The sequence below is a fragment of the Podarcis vaucheri genome (genome assembly GCF_965113315.1).
Source record: "Podarcis vaucheri genome assembly, chromosome: 2".
NCBI lineage: Eukaryota > Metazoa > Chordata > Lepidosauria > Squamata > Lacertidae > Podarcis > Podarcis vaucheri.
This window is the reverse complement of record NC_138760.1, coordinates 80,574,260-80,591,213: the sequence shown is the minus strand read 5'-3', so window position 1 is coordinate 80,591,213 and position 16,954 is coordinate 80,574,260. Positions and strand designations below refer to the sequence as shown.

The following is a 16,954-nucleotide window of genomic DNA, read 5'->3' as shown; positions in this document are numbered from 1 at the left end:
ACAGGGCCTGCAAGACAGAGCTGTTCTGCCTGGCCTTTGGTTTGGACTCAGTCTGACCCTCATGTTTCCCTCCCCTTATGGTTTTGATCTATGGACTACTATTAAAATGAGGCTGCATTTTAAATTGTATTTTTAACCTGTATTTTAAATTGCCCCCCCCCATTATGTTTTTATTGTAATTTTACTGGTGTTAGCGGCCTTGAGCCCTGCTCTGGCCGGTGAGGGAGGGATATAAATAAAAAATTATTATTACTATTATTATATTATTATTATTATTAAATAGTCACCAATTCAATCCCTAGCTGACCCACTCAAGCAGTACAATAATCACTCCACCCCTACATACACAACATTTAGTTCAGATAAACATTGACTTACGGCACTTGTCTTGCTGCAGCCAAATGAGATGAGTGATCCATGCATCGTTCTTAAACCATGATTATTCATCAGGCTGGAACCCGATAACTAGACATACACAAAAGTAATTATTCTGAGACAACTTCAAAAATAAATTCAGAAGGGTGTTTTTTTTAAAAAAAACAACAACAACAACACTATCAACTTACCAGCGTGTCCCTGATCATGTGTCCTTTGAGATAAGCAGCCAACTTGTTCCGGTGTTCTCTATGATACAACCATTTTTGCATATCCTCAGGGAGAGAATTAAATGCTGCATCTGTAGGCCACAACATTGTGAAGGGCTGGTGCAAGGTACTGTTCACCAGATTAAGAAGTCCCGCCTCCTACACAGAGACAATACAGCAAAGTGTATGCACATCAAAATGCCGAACACGCAGTATCAATCATAAATTACTTGTATGCAACTAGCCATCAGAAACAAAAGAATGTTTTGAAGCGTAGGCGGGTTCCCACAAGGCAAGACACAGTGATAACAGCAAGAACCTTTACTGAACTACGTAACTGGGAAAGCGGGGCAAAGCAACTGCTTATATGCATTTCTGAAGACCTGGGCCATGCCCACTTCCAACGTGATTGGCTGTCTAAACTTCCAAACTGCGAATCACGACTCAGATTTTAAGGGCCAATGGCAGAGGCCCAATTCCTGAAATGTTCTGTGATTGGATATCATATATCAAATCAGAACACAGGGGCTCAGAATCCTTAGTCCGGACTCAAACTCAGGCAAACACAGACCACTGAATACATAGCATGTTCCATATTTAAAAGTAAGAAATTTACTGCACAATCCTTTGAATGTAACACCAAGCCTTGATTGGAGGGAGTATACTCTGAAATGAATTCTGAACTGAATCAGAAAGGTGTTGGGTTTTTTTTTTGGGGGGGGGTATTTTTATTAGAGATTAATGTTTCATTTTAAGGACTACAGATTTTTTAAAAAATTACCACTAGAAGCTTGCTGTAGATTTTGTATCCATAAGCATCTGCAACCTCTGTGATGGTTTCCTGGAAAGCAACAAAAAGATGCAGTTATTAGAAACCAAGTCTCTGTATCATGGAAGAGGAAACCCAAATGCATTGCCACTCCCAGGGGATCGCTTTGTGTCCATTATAATGAAGACTGAAGAGAAATCACCCAATACACAGACATTCATACTCCTTAATACAGCAGCAAGTCATGATTTCTGCCAATCATCAATGCAGTTAATCAATATACTACTATTCTGGCCAGACATACTAGTTGTGAAATGCCTCATTCCAGGATTTATAAAACTTTCTTCCACCAGGTAAGAGATTTCATATGCAAAGCTAGAAATGCTTCTGTACTACATAGGAATGCAAACCAAACCAAGGGGCAAGATGGGCTCACATACATTGCCAATGCATACAAATTACCTTGGGTGTGCCTTTGGCAGATTTACGTCACTGCTGGTATTTATTTTATTTTTTTATATTAAAGCAAGTGCAAGGTTTTATGTTTAACCATAAAAACCATAGTGTTGTGTTTGTTTGCTTTTTAAAAAAGTACAAAGTTGGGTATAAAAATTAATGAGTCATTTCAACCCTTTATAATTTTAGACATACCTGTGCTACATTGGATGAAATGTTTATATTCTGCAGGTCATATGGGATTAAGATCTTGTCAATGAAATGTAGGACACCATTGTTTGCCATAATGTCACTCTCAATTATCTTTGCTTCATCATTTAAATACACGCTGTTCTGAGAAAAGGGGACATAATACACATTCCCAGTAAGAAACACCTTCTCATGTACAAAGCCTTTTTGTTCTTGAGTGATGATCATCAGTGAGGGATGGGCTACAGTAGCAAGATGGAGTAAGTTATTGTAGGTTTGTCTTGGCTTGATGCCTTATCATGACTATTGGTCCATTTAACCCAGCATTGTCTACACTGACTGGCAGCAGCTCTTCAGGGTTTCAGACGGAGTCTTTCCCAACCCTACCTGGACACACCAGGGACCTTCAGCATGCAAAGCAGATGCTCTAACCACTGGGCTATGGACCTTCCATTGAATATATGCAACCGTGTTCTCACAGTCCCCTCCTTCGACTACTCAAGCTGGGTACAGTGGTACCTTGGGTTAAGAACTTAATTTGTTCTGGAGGTCCGTTCTTAACCTGAATCTGTTCTTAACCTGAAGCAGCACTTTAGCTAATGGGGCCTCCTGCTGCCGCTGCGCTGCTGGAGCACGATTTCTGCTCTCATCCTGAAGCAAAGTTCTTAACCCGAGGTACTATTTCTGGGTTAGCGGAGTCTGTAACCTGAAGCGTATGTAGCCTGAAGCGTCTGTAATCCGAGGTACCACTGTATAGCTAAAACCTTTTCAGAAATTTATGGGCAACATTGCGAAGCAGTAGTCCTCCCATGGGATGGAGGGTTTTAAAAGAGGATCGAATTCATGGAGGAGAAGGCTATAGGTTTCCCCAAGGCATCTGCTTGGCCACAATAGGATGATGGACTACATGGACCATTGGCCTGATCTAGCAGGTTCTTCGTATGTTCTTACAATTGCAGGTCTAGGGGCCAAATATGACCTTCCAGGCCTCTCTTATCAGGCTCCCAGGACTCTTCCCAGGCCATACTGGTCCCACTTTGCACCCTAAAGTGTTTTTGCCTGGTTGGAAAATGTCCATAACTCCCTAGTCCCTGGCCTCCATCCTTCTGAAATGTTACATGTTACTTCCCTAGGGACCCTTCTTCAATGCATGCCATTTTCATACTAATATAATTGTAAACAAAACAAAACACACAAGGATCAACTTCAACAGTGCCCCAAAACAAAATAACCCTGCACCCATCTTTCTGAAGTTTGTTAGGTTTCTTACCAAGAGGCACCTTTATGAAAAGAATAGGGACCAGGGGCATCAAATGAGACCGACCCTTCAGACCTTTCTATCCAACCCTTGGGATTCTACTTAAACCCTGCTCCACACTCACGTTGTGTCTTGCCTGCCTGGGATGTGTCCTTGATCTACACGAATGCCTCTTGCCTGGCTGGATGTGAGAACGTGTATAGGAAGCACTTACATGGCGGGAAGGTAGCCCGTTGTACAAAGCGTAAGAGGCACACCCATTGCTCTGCCCACGTACTGAATAACATGGCACATACCTCTTTCATGGAAACCTTTATTTTGAGTCCAGATAGAGCTGTGATGGAATTTTTCAACTGCAAGTCTTCTGACTGTAACTTGTGGCAGATGACTACGTGATAGTTAAGCAAATCCTTGATGAAACCCTTCTCTTCCCATTCTGAAAACTGAAGAAACTGGGGTCATACAAGTCAGGCACGGGCTCAGCACCTTTCCAAAGCACTGAAACTAGCTGAGGAAAATGGGATGCCCCAGAGTCAAATATTAACTTGACACTTCACCTACTGAGAAAACTTGTTCTCATTCAAGAACAGAAGAATGAAGAATTATGGAACTATTCCCCATTATATATTATAGTTAATTAAAAAATTAGGGAAGACAGCCAATCACAATATAATCTCTAATACATTGAAGAGAACTGAATCAAACCTACAGATGCAGCAGAAATTCAGATTCATACAAATGAGTTGAAAGTTGCTTAGATTAGATAGCAAACACTCAGGTTTAACTGAAGCGGGGCCCTTTCTAAGGATTTAACCTTTTCTAGTTAGAAGGGGTGATTTTAATGTCGGGGGGGGGGAGGGAGGGAGGGAGGGAGGGAGGGAGGGAGGAAGGAAGGAAGGAAGGAAGGAAGGAAGGAAGGAAGGAAGGAAGGTGGTTGGGCTTTGAGCACTGTTGGCATGCAGTGCCTGAGGGCCACCGTGCCTATCCCTGTATGAAACTAGCTCTAAAGAAACCCAGAGAAGACTTGCACAGACTGATAAACAGAACTATAGGCTTTCAAATGCAACCAGAAAAGTGTTTCTTACCGTGGTGCTGTTCTTTATGTAATCAGCATGTGGGACAAAAACAGTGAACGGTCCAGATCCCGTCAATTCAACAGTGCTAAAGCGCTATGGCACAAAAACAGGTCCAGAGATTAACACACACAGCAGCACAACATGATTTATGCAAGAAAACACTGCTCAGAAAAGATGAAGCAGGGCTCTGCTCATGTCACTGGACATTTCCAATGTTCTTCATCCTGATGCAGCTCCTTTTACCACTACCCACCCCAAAGTCCACTCCTGAAGTGAAGGAGACTCTCTAGAATGGAGTAGGGTGGGAGTGAGAATTGGCAGAAATCTAAGGTAACTTCGAATAGCCCCCTGTATATGGATTGCTCTCCCCAGGGAGTCCTGCCCACCTGCAATCTTGTCATTCGTTTGGTGCCAGCAAACACATTTTGGTCTACCTAAGCATTTGGACGCCACCAGCGACATGTTATTACACTGATGAATCTGTTTTTAATCACATTTATGTCATTATGTGATTATGTTCATCATTATATTTTGTTAATTTGGCTGTAAGTTGCTTTGAGACTTTTTTTTTTTAGTGGGAAGCAATACACACACACACACACACACACACACACACAACCTAAACCTGCATGAGTGGAAGTGACACAAGGGACTCTCTAAATTCAAGGCTAACTCTCTTTTAGAGGATGTTGATGCTTACTTTGAAATGATTAACGAATTTAGATGCAGCTTGTCTTGTGCTGAGCTCCTAAAAAAAATGAAAGAAATTAAAAACCATCTAATATTAACGACAAGGCTCTGCTTTTTTTCTTTTTTTTAAAAAAAAACCAACCTTATCCTTCATATCCAAATGAAGAAAGAACGTTTATACCCTACTTCACACAATAACGGGAGTACAATAATGAATAATGAAATGGGAATGGTTTGTGAAAATAATCCCATTATAAGACTTGTGACATACATTCTGGGCTTGAATTTTCCAGTTGCCTTGAATTGTTTGGCCAGAGAATTGATTAAGGAACCGGTCCCACTGACATCTGACAAGCAAAAATGAACTGCAGTGTCCTCTGCCTTCAGAGTGAACTTACTCTCAACTCCAAGTCCTCCAAAGGCTCTACTAGTCCAAAGAGGTATTTGGAACTGATTGGCTTGCAGAAGAAGACCAATCAGGCTCCAGGACGGAGTCAGAATCAGCCAATCAGACGGGACACATTGTGTAAATAATGTATATAGAAGCCTGAGGTTTGGGGGACAATTAAATCACTGTTTTACAAGCTGCAATAAAGAGCATGACTCCGAGTATATTTCAGGATAGTATTTCTAATAGTAGCATTTGAACAATTCTAGGTAATATCTGTATTTTAACTGCAAGCTCCTCAACCAGCAATCTTTTTCTTCACTTTCTTTTAAATTAATCCCCAACTAATCTATGGCCAGAACTGTTACTGTACTGCTATATTTAATTTATGGGACCTTTTGTAACTTTCTCACCTCCTCTGAAATATCCACTTGGCATTTAAAAAAAATCTTAGCTTGCTTCTTCTTCAGAAAGAGGAGTGATGGTGTAAGGAACAGTTCTGTATACAGCCTGATGTAATAATATATTATTGCTGGTATAATGCTGCCAGGTGGGAAATTAAGAGCAGGCTGAGATAAAAGAAATCGTGGCAGCCCCTTTCCAACAGAATGTCTTGTACCTGCCACACAGTGCCTGTGCATATAAATCCATCGCCGGTACCAGATAAACAAATGCAGATTCGATCCCCACTTGTAGAGAGACAGAGAGCACGTGGACTGCAGCCTCCATTATCCTGGGAAGAAAAGTTGAAACATATTAGTCAGTAAGAAAGCTGAAATACTGCCTACTTGGAAATGCGTAAAACACACAGTGCTTGGAACTCACATAAATTCTTCTTTTTAAAAATGTTTTTATTAAGCAATTTCAACATAACAAATTGTCAAACCATATAATCACAGACATAATTCCCCCCTTTCCTCCCTCCCTTCCCCCCTAGGACTTCCCTCAGCTCCTCTCTCGGATTTCTCTGCACATACTATTTTCTGCATGTTATAAAACTCACCTAACTTCTTGAACAAACCTCTATAATCAAAGTGGGCTCTAGATTTTGAATGCTTCTTATCTGAATGGACCATTTTATGCCAAATTACACACTACACAGGATATTCACGATTGGTTTCCCCAAACACACACTTTTTAAAAAAACATTTCAAGATTCTACCCATAATTTGTCTGATAATGGACAGAAAGGAGATCAATGTAAATCATTTGTTAATCTTTTGACGAGAGAATCAGATGAGTGCCAACAAACCTCCTTGCAAGGATCAGTGCGCTCACACTTGTTAACACCATCACCAGTGAACCCAGGAAGACAGTTACAGGCAACCTATGTAAAATAAAACAAAAGCAACAATGTATAGTCAACATTATATAATTCGGACCTACAAACAAAACTGCAGACAACAGTAGCAATAGATTGATTTTCTACAATGAAAATTAAAATCACAGGACCTTCCTCAGTCTAGAAACCTGCAGCTGTCTTTATCATCTTATTTCTGCTGTTGTGTGTAAGCATGCAACAAATCACTTCTACCTGAGCAATGGAACTTCTCCTCTGTCTTCTCCTTCTATGTGCACCCTGTATCTGCTTTGGGCTTCTCCCCCAACCCTGCTAATTATAGGGGGGCTGGAGGATAAAAAGGGGGAAGTCCCATTGAACAAGTGGAAAGTGTTCCCTACACACCATAACCTTGCAGGATTCAAATGATGATCTAACAGAGGAGAACATAACAGAAAGAGAGAGCACATGCATAGCCACCAGAGTGTGCCACTGTGTTTTCCCAGTGAGAAACAGTGCAATCAGCTGCAAGAATTTTAAATAGTCTTCTGAGCTAGTGAGACCCAATCCCTTACGGCCACCAAACTCAGCAGCTGGAGATGCATTGCAGCGCATTAGCACTGTTCCCTCATTGTGATGAGATTTCAGTCTTAGATAATATAGATATGTGCTCATGGAGTGACTTGTGCAATGGAGCTCCCACAAAATCTGCTCCAGAAGGTGGGTTTTGTGGAACCCTCAGGGTGGATCTGGGTGGGGGTCATGGGGAGGAGAAATCTGTTGCACGCGTGGATGTTGCTACACAAGCTCAATGATTTCATTGGATACTACCCTTAGAGTGGTACTCTTCCCCCCCCCCCCAGGGAGAAATGTACTGTTAGAGAGCCCCAAAAATAAAGTGAAAAGGAGTTGCTTACGAGGCGTGGTCCTGTTTTAACACACTCGGCAAACTTGTGACATCCTCCATTCTTGTCTAAGCATAGATCAATTTCTGTATGTAGGAGAGATGTAGGAGAGAGGATTGTATGCACCAAAATTTTGTTTCCACTGTAAAACTGCACCTGCCTAACAAAACAAGTTCCTAGCATGCTAGGAGGCATGAACAGCGCTGTTATATATGAAGCTGTCTGCCAAGAGGAGAAGTGAGCAAGAGTGAACCAGTAGAAAAAAAGGTTACATTTTTGGTCTTAAGGACAACATTTTTGACCCACGCACTCTCAACCCCCAAATAAAGCCCTTTCCATGCTAAAAATTAAACACAGCTCTGTGAAGGAAAGACAGAACCCCATAGGAAAGACCATGGCCACAGTAGGCAATACACATACCTGTTACACAATATTTAAATAGGCCCCAACCATGTCTTGGGCAAAAATTGGGATTTGTTCAAATTGCAAGAAGCCCTATTGTCCTAGTAGCAGGTAGATGGGCACAGTCCCCATTTCCTAACAACCACAACTTTATTACTCTGTCTAGGCACGGAACAGTAGGATATCTGCTGTAGAGAAGTGGTGGTTGAACCATGCATGAAATAATTAAGGCGGTGTGAGACGCCAGGTCTGCAAGGGAGACAGGGTTACTGTAAGTTCTCAAACTCATTTTAATGATACCATAAATATTTACTTGAGCTTTAAATGTCACCAGTATGCTTACTCAGGCATCTACATATATACTGGCCTTTGCAGTTAGCATCTATTTTCAAAAGCAGAATTGCTCAGCAGTTCATGTGCTTCAAACAGCATGGGTGCTCACCCCGGCATAGAGTCCCATCTCCAGCATAGCCTTCGTTACAAGAGCAAGTTCTTTGACCAGGCCCAACTTTTGTACAGCTGGCATGTGGGGAGCAGCCACCATTGCCCACCGCACAGGGATCAATTTCTGTGTTACAAAAGAAAAGAAATTAGGAACAGGGTTGTCCTTTCTCTCACTTCCCTCTGCAGCCTCCTGAAAACCTGCAAGAGTGACCCTTGTGATCAGTATGGAATATATTGTGGGGGGGCGGAGGTCAGATGGGGAGGGGAGTTAACAGAAATTTTCCCCTTATGTGAACAGATGATCAAGGCAGAATTGCAAGTCTATTTTGCTCATGCTTCTTAGCCAAACTGCCAAAGGAACATCAGAATCACTCAGAGAGGTGTACTATTTGCGTGATCAGGCACATCAAGCCTGCTGCCTCCCCCCGCAGACAGATTCATTGTGCAGTTATTGGATCAAAGCAGGCCACAACTTTATTGATTACAGATGTATGCAATCTGGCTCAGGCATCGGGTGATTTCTCGCTCAGTCAGCCCACCTGCTGACTGCTTCCCAAAGGGTTGAATCTGAGAAAGGATTGCCCTGTGACTTACAACAAATAGGAACAGCCCATCAGAATTGCTGCCTTGGGGAGTGCTATGGTCCTTAGCCCCATCTGGGCTTATGGACAAAGCACTACCCCGGGATCCCTTTAATGGGATACCCCAGTTCCGGCTCCGGTGGCAGTTAAGACATTGGGGATCATTTATAGAGTTTAACTGCAGGGGATGTAAGGCTTTGCCTCCTCCTTCAAAGAAGGGAGAACATGCCTGCTTCTTTTCTGCCTCTCTGATTTTGTGGCAGGCGCGTGCGCACACACACACACATAACCCAGCAAGTCAGGGAGGGAATAACTATCAGGATACAGGCACAGCTGATAACAAGCCACAACTGGCTTGTTGAGGTAAGTGGGGTTGGCATGGCATGGGGTCAAGATCCATTATCTCACAAGACTGCCAGTCTGAAGCCCAATACACCATCCAAGCACAGGGAACACTTTGGGACTTGACCAGCATGTAAGAACCTAGTGTGGTGCATGCCATGGAACTGGACTCTCGCTGGTAACATGAGGTGAGTGGGGCCAGAGCCAGTCTGCTCTAAGCTGCTGCTATAAAATGGATATCATCATGGTTTCATCTGGTTCTGGCTTCATGGTTTGATTAATATGACCAATATGATCAATTGCATTGCCAATTTTGATTAAATCACTATATACATGGGGGGGGGGGCATGCTGATGCTTAACAAAATTCTTGTTGAGGTAAAATGCAGGATTCATAGCCTGCATCTGATCAGTTTCTGGCTGATTGCTTTGAAATACCTGTCTTGTAAGAAGTTCCATGTTAATCCATAAAAATAAGGATGCTTGATTAAATGAAAGTGGTTTTGTTCCTGATTGCAGATTTCAAAATGATTACTGTAGAGATTACTGTAGAGGAGCTATTTAAGCTGTTATACATCAAGGTGGCATAATAATTTGATTAGCCTGGTACTAAGCACTTGAAGTGCTAGCTGTTTTCATAATCGTGACAGAATGGGGGACAAAACAGGGAGGGGTTAGGAGAGCAAAGTTATTTTGCTGTAGCTTTACTTTTAATTTTTGTACTTTAGTTCTTATAGATTTGCCTTATCCTCTGCAATAACGTGAACATTTCTGTTTCTAGTTAAATTGCAACCAAATGTGCCTAAATGAAGAGTCAATATTAAATGACTGGCCAAAAGGTATCTTAAAGGGCCATAGGAAATGACCCTTTGAAAACCTGTCCCATAGGATTCTCAAGAAACAAAAAGCAGAATCACAGAGATGGAGGGAATCTCAAAGGTCATATAGTCCAATGCAGTCAATTGCCCCTCAACTGATGGCCATCCAACCTCTGCTTAAAAACCACTGCTGGTGGTGCATACACCAGCTTCTGCAGCAGTCCTTTCCACTGTCAGACAACTTCTACCACAGGAGAAGTTTAAACCCTTTTTCTTTTAATGTAGGCACTCCAGAGGAATAAAAACAGATCTGCTCCATTATCTAGGTGACAGCATTTCAAGTATTTGAAGATGGCTACTCCCTAAAGAAGCCATAAAGAAGGCTCATCGCCGAAGAATTGATGCTTTTGAATTATGGTGCTGGAGGAGACTCTTGAGAGTCCCATGGACTGCAAGAAGATCAAACCTATCCATTCTGAAGGAAATCAGCCCTGAGTGCTCACTGGAAGGACAGATCCTGAAGCTGAGGCTCCAATACTTTGGCCACCTCATGAGAAGAGAAGACTCCCTGGAAAAGACCCTGATGTTGGGAAAGATTGAGGGCACAAGGAGAAGGGGACAACAGAGATGGTTGGACAGTGCTCTTGAAGCTACCAACATGAGTTTGCCCAAACTGCGGGAGGCAGTGGAAGACAGGAGTGCCTGGCGTGCTCTGGTCCATGGGGTCACGAAGAGTCGGATACGACTAAATGACTAAACAACAACAACAACACTCCATCGCAACTCACTCATATTTTTTTCCTGGCAAAACACACCCAACTCATTCAACTTTTCCTTACAGGACTTTGTATGCAGGCTTCTCACCAACTTTGCCACCCTCTTCTGGACACATTCCAGTTTGTCAATATCTTTCTGAAGCTGCAGTTCACAGAGCTGGACAGCAATGTTCAGAAAAGGTCATATGTTCTCTTCTACCCACAGAATTTTCATTTTTGAAAAGGTATGCATGTTCATCACTCATATATGCATGTTCATCACTTGATAAATGATAACTATTGTTTAAATCAAATATCCATATTCTGTTGATTACTCAGTTCATTATCCAGACTTTTCTGTGCAGGATGGGTTATGATTTTACCATGTACGCAACATGATTGCAGACATTTGCCAGAAGTACCTGTGCAAGAGGTTCCGTTCCCATTGTATCCAGCAGAACACAAGCAAGTGGGCTGGGAAGTGGTAGAGTCATTGACGCAACTGAAATGGAAGAAGGAAGCACTGAGAAGGTATGTATGTACCCAAATTCACCATGTTCAAGGATGCTATTCTGTGGTAATGACCAGTCTAAAACTCCAGCATTCTTGGATCTCTATAAACAGTTGATCCTGGTTTCCTTTGCCCAGGTGAATGCAATTAAGAACTATGAGAGTGACATTAGGGTTCAAAAAAGCTCAAGCAATGCATTTTTGCTTTTCCTTGTGCAAAATAAATGGAAGTTTTGCATCTCAGTGACATGTGCATCACAGGACCCCAGTTGATCATAAGTGAAAGCCACTGCCAAAAGGCTATTGCTGACAAAAGATTTAGGTGGTCTCGAAATTAGCAGACCAATTTCCATCTATATCAAAATTACTTCTCCTTGATAGGTACATCTTTAGCTCTACAGCTGTTGATAATACCCAATACATAGCAACAGAATGGGTAAATGCCTTACCTATTCACACTTCATTTTCAGAAGAGGAATATGCATTTTGAATTTGCATTTTAAATTAAACAATATATTGTTTAAATTAAAACAATATATTGATGAGCAGAAGCCATCCTTTTACAATCTTTGCGTATGAAGGGCTTTCTCTCATGCACAAACTAATTCCCCACTGCGCAGGGTGACATTAAAGGATGGAACAATTGAAAATGCAAAATGTTGAATTAAAGCATCAGCTTCCATTATTATTAATAATAATTATATTCATTAGTCACTTTAAAAAAATGAACTCACAGTGACTTATAAACATTGAAAGCAGATATAAAGAGAAAAAACAACCTAAAATACAATAATATGCATAAAAGAGCAAATCCAGCTCAACCCCAATCCACTACAAAATGTACTGTCATGGTTCCATATTTCAAATACTCATGTCCAAATACATGCATAGCATCACATGTTTTAAACTGTGCCCTCCAATTGTACTCACTTCGCATGTTCATCGCAAGTGCCATTACAGAAATCCTTTTTAACTTCTGAGAGAAAGAAAGAAAAAGTTTTTACATTATTCCTGCATTGCAGGGGGTTGGATTAGATGACTCATGGGACCCCTTCCAACTCTACAATTCTATGATTCTATAACTCATCAAGTAACTGAAATCTGTCTAAGAACAATGACAGCAGGACCTCGAACCAGATCAGTCTTTTCAGCGATACTTTTTCTGTTGTGATCTCAAGTCAGCAGCTTCTCTGTACTGCATCAGAAGCTGCTTCTGCAATGTGACAGAAGAAGCAGAGTTGCTGCTGTGGAAACAATGTTAAAAAGCATTACTGCATGCATGCATGCACGCACGCACACGGCTGCCTGCCTGCATGCACGCACGCACACGGCTGCCTGCACACAGATATTAATAATGGCCTCACTAAATCAGAGTTCTGACTTTTCCCCAAATCCTCCTGTGGTGGAATGCTGAGATACAAGCAGATCCCATTGCAGGGGTAAAAGAAAAGGAAAATAATCTAAGTTATCACAGCAGTAATACCAAGGTTCCTGTTAGGTCTAAACTGGGCTATCCCAAATCTTGGGCAGTCCATAGTTTTGGGGACCCAAGATTAATTATTGACCCAAGAAGAAGTGCTTCACCATGTTTCAACAACTGTGCAGCGTTCATACTTGATGCTTCAGCAAATACTTAATTTATGTATTGTATTCATGTTCGGCACCTGTGGCACTCCAGATATACTTTTATGTTTATCCTGTTTATTAAGTTTATCCCCCAGAGTATCTCTATGTGTGCATAATCCTATGACTGTCTATCATTCCATTTCTATCACTGCCAGTACGACATTAATTTTTGCTGTTACTCATCCTTACATAACTGCTTTTTCTTAAATCGGTCTCACTTTTAAGATTTCATTTTTTAATTCACTGAGTTCAGCAACATCATGACTGCATATCCACAAAGACAGTGGCTTTCATGCACTTACCTATGTCGCAGCTAACCCCTTTAAAGCCTGCCGCACAGGTGCAGCTTCCATCCCCCAGCAGTCCATCGTTGCATATCCCATGAGCGCAGTTGCATTCTGAGGATAAATATTAAACTTCTATCAAGGATACATACAGAAGCCCACATTAAGGCATGCTGAGTTTTCCACAAATTCATAATCAGATGTATGTGACTGTAGCATTTTAAAATAAATTATGAATCATCATGAAATATGAGTACAAAGCAAGTTATATAGAATATAAATACAAATCCTTCATAAACCATTTTTTTAAAAAAATATACAAAGTACATACATTATCAAATGGTAGATTTTGAAGTTGTAAAACTGAGTGTGTATTAAAGTTCAACACCAATTTTTTTTATGCCAATAGCCGATCAAGGGACTCCAGCCCACAGCAAATTTGGGATTCTGCTGTCTACAATCTATTGATCTTACTAATTCATCTATTAATCTTACTTTTATTCTTAAATAATTGTATTAATTAGCAAAACTTTTTCATCCACTCCCTCGATTTTATTATTTTTGCATCTCCCCTGCACTTTGCTATGATTCACTTGGAAGATCATTGGTTGAGGTTTTTTAATATACACATGGAAAAGTTCTAACACCACAATTTTAGTAGCAAAGGTTTAATCTTTTGATATACCCACTGGATGCTCTCTCAGACAATAGACAAAAGTTAAATGGGACCGCACCTATGAATTTGTTATAGCTAATGACCGCATTGGACCCTAGGAACCAAATGTGGAACAAAACATATGAGTAATTCACAAAGAGTATGTCGAATAACATTGTAGAATAATATTCCCTCCCTGTCAATATCACAGAAGTTCCGCACATCACTCTAGCCATGAATCACCTGATTTACAGTTGGCTCCATATCTTCCTGGCTGACACATTTCACAGGCCGTTCCATGGTAACCTTCATGGCATTGGCACTCGCCATTGCCATCAATGCCATCTTGGCACACTCCGTTTCCAGAACACCAACGGTCTGGTTTTCCCGGGCACATCTCACACATATGGCCATAGTAACCTGAACAGCAGACAGAGACCTCAGGAAACAAAACAAATAACAGTCAGACCCATTATACTGGACAAAATGTGAAACATCATGTAGTCCAAATATTATTTTTAAAACTGCTTTTCGGTTGTTAGTTGTTGGTTTTTTTGGGTGGCTTATATATTTATTTAGTGCTTGAGATGGTGCCATAATAGCATTATTCCGTGGTCATCAAGCAAGGCTTTACTAGCGCTGCCTCTTGTTCCCGATGTCCACACCACGTTAATTCCAAACAGGAACCTGGCTGAAGGATTGATCCCAGCCAATCATACTATTAATTTATGTGTGAACTGTATAACTTTAAAAAATATTGTTTTATTGTATACTGATGTTTTAAATTCTTGTACATCGTTTTATAATTTCCTAAATAATAATGTAACTAATAAATTCTTGTAAATACAATACGCCGCTTAACATTTCTTAAGTGGTGCTGACATTGTGACATGTTTTTATGTAGATAAGAGGATGGAGATTGTGTTCAGCATGGACAGCAGCATTACAGTCATATCATGGGACAGAGACCTCCCCTTCAAATATTTTGGATGGTATTGGGGGTTGACAGGTCAGGAAATAAAAATTTGATGCTTACAGAGAAATTAGTCATCTGTGGGGAGGGTGCTATAGAACCCAAGGCCAGCTTGTGGGCTTTCCCAAGGCATATAATCAACTAGCAGAAGAACAGAATTCTGGGCTAGATGAGCTCTTACATCCTTCTGGGCAACACAACTTTCTGAGTGATGGCACAAAGGTCTCTGAAGCATCTTTCCATTTTATGATGGAAGTGATGTTATTTCATCCAAGGGCTCTAAATCATCATTAGCCAACTGCATGTATTGAATGGGAAGTAGATCTATAGAAGCTGGCTTTTGCAGCTCTCATGCAAACACTTTTGTGCCAGCCATAATGAAATGAGTATGAATTCCATGTGTGGGGAAAATAAACAATTTTCTATGTGGTCCTCATGCATTTGTATACAGTAAAGCTTGCTTACTAAGGAAACTTTGATGCAGGTGAAATGACAGCCAACTGATCTGCGGCCTTGAGACCTTAATACACAGTGAGGAAAACTCCCATTTGCTGATGCTCCCTGTCAATTATAAAAAAGTCATTACCAATCACATCATAAACAGATATTTATTCCAAGCAGACAACACTCAGCTTTAACCAACAAATGTATTTAACTCTCATTCAGCTGCCTCAATATAAAAGTATTATTGGCCAAAGGGCTTTGCTCATGCAGAGAATCAAGGGTTAAGTTATGTAGAAAGCTTAGAGCAGGGGTTGGCAATGTTTCCCACACCTGGGCCGCGGAGATGTTTCTGTGGGATGGATCACGCGTGCTCGTGATTTCCGACATCTGCGTCTGCGCAGACGTGATTTCCAGTGCCACAGAAGCGAGTCCCCGTGCCGTGCTGCGTCGGTTTAGCGCAGTGCACGGGGACTCACTGAGCGGGCGGCTCAGTTCAGGGGCGGCATGTGGGCCGGTTAAACCACCCCCGTGGGCCGCTTTGGCCCATGGGCCTTAGGTTGCTGACCCCTGGCTTAGAGAAATCCGTTAGGCAGATGACTGGTGCCCAGATCAAATATTGAGGGTAAGGAGGAGGGATTATTTTGACTCTTAAGGCATTTTAAAAAGACAAAAACAAATACTGGATGACAAAGCAACTTGTTCCAATTCTCTCTCTCTCTCTCTCTCTCTCTGTGTGTGTGTGTGTAATAATAATAATAATAATAATAATAATAATAATAATAATAATAATAATAATAATTTATTATTTATACCCCGCCCATCTGGCTGGGCCTCCCCAGCCACTCTGGGCGGCTTCCATAAAAACCAAAAATACAATAAAATATCCAACTAAGTGCTAGTCAGAGTACACCCATTAAAATTAATGGGCCATGTTAGTCATATTCATTTCAATGGGTCTACTCTGAGTAGGACTTAGTTAGATACAACCCTATCAATGAAGTTTAGGTGAAAAATGATGCAAATAGGAACTGGGAGAATTTCAATTCAGTTTGCATTTAAAGACAAACCTTTCAAACTTGAACTTTCTGAAACAAGTCAAGAACTGCCACACAGCTATCCTTCATAGTTGACACGCAAAGTTTGTCACACAGTTCTCTAACCAACTAATGTGTGTATAACATTTATGAAAGCAGTATACAAAAATACACTGTATAAAGTGAAACTGCTTGTAAAAATGAATATAAAAATATGCTTATTGGGAGAAATTTGCACTAAAATGTTGAATAATTTTCACAAGGATTGTTTTACAAAAAATTGCTAAAGAAATGTGGAGGAATGAATTTACGTTTGGCTAAATTAGAAACGGAGAGGACTGATACTAACATATCTTTCCATCCCTAGCAGCAGGGTAAGTAAGAAAATACATAAATTCTGTGAGGAAAAATATTCAAAATAAAAATCATGACTTACAGCAAGCACTGATCCGTTTGGGCACCTGATTTTTTTGTCACACTTCGCACATCTTGT

At 41.0% G+C, this 16,954-nt stretch overlaps 1 protein-coding gene across 3 annotated transcripts in view; it reads right to left on the bottom strand.

Moving 5' to 3' along the window:
• STAB1 (stabilin 1) overlaps positions 1-16,954 on the bottom strand; it is a 101,138-nt gene that overhangs the window by 29,935 nt on the left and 54,249 nt on the right. For all 3 annotated transcript variants that reach the window (XM_082214467.1, XM_082214468.1, XM_082214469.1), the window contains 17 exons: positions 16,898-16,954; positions 15,449-15,544; positions 14,254-14,449; positions 13,374-13,469; positions 12,376-12,421; positions 11,358-11,437; positions 8,439-8,564; positions 7,607-7,680; positions 6,663-6,737; positions 6,030-6,143; positions 5,033-5,080; positions 4,342-4,425; positions 3,553-3,699; positions 2,005-2,142; positions 1,366-1,425; positions 567-743; positions 379-465 (listed from right to left, as the gene is read on the bottom strand). In XM_082214467.1, the coding sequence (XP_082070593.1) occupies positions 379-465; positions 567-743; positions 1,366-1,425; positions 2,005-2,142; positions 3,553-3,699; positions 4,342-4,425; positions 5,033-5,080; positions 6,030-6,143; positions 6,663-6,737; positions 7,607-7,680; positions 8,439-8,564; positions 11,358-11,437; positions 12,376-12,421; positions 13,374-13,469; positions 14,254-14,449; positions 15,449-15,544; positions 16,898-16,954 (1,701 nt within the window). The remainder of the gene's footprint in view (positions 1-378; positions 466-566; positions 744-1,365; positions 1,426-2,004; positions 2,143-3,552; positions 3,700-4,341; positions 4,426-5,032; positions 5,081-6,029; positions 6,144-6,662; positions 6,738-7,606; positions 7,681-8,438; positions 8,565-11,357; positions 11,438-12,375; positions 12,422-13,373; positions 13,470-14,253; positions 14,450-15,448; positions 15,545-16,897) is intronic.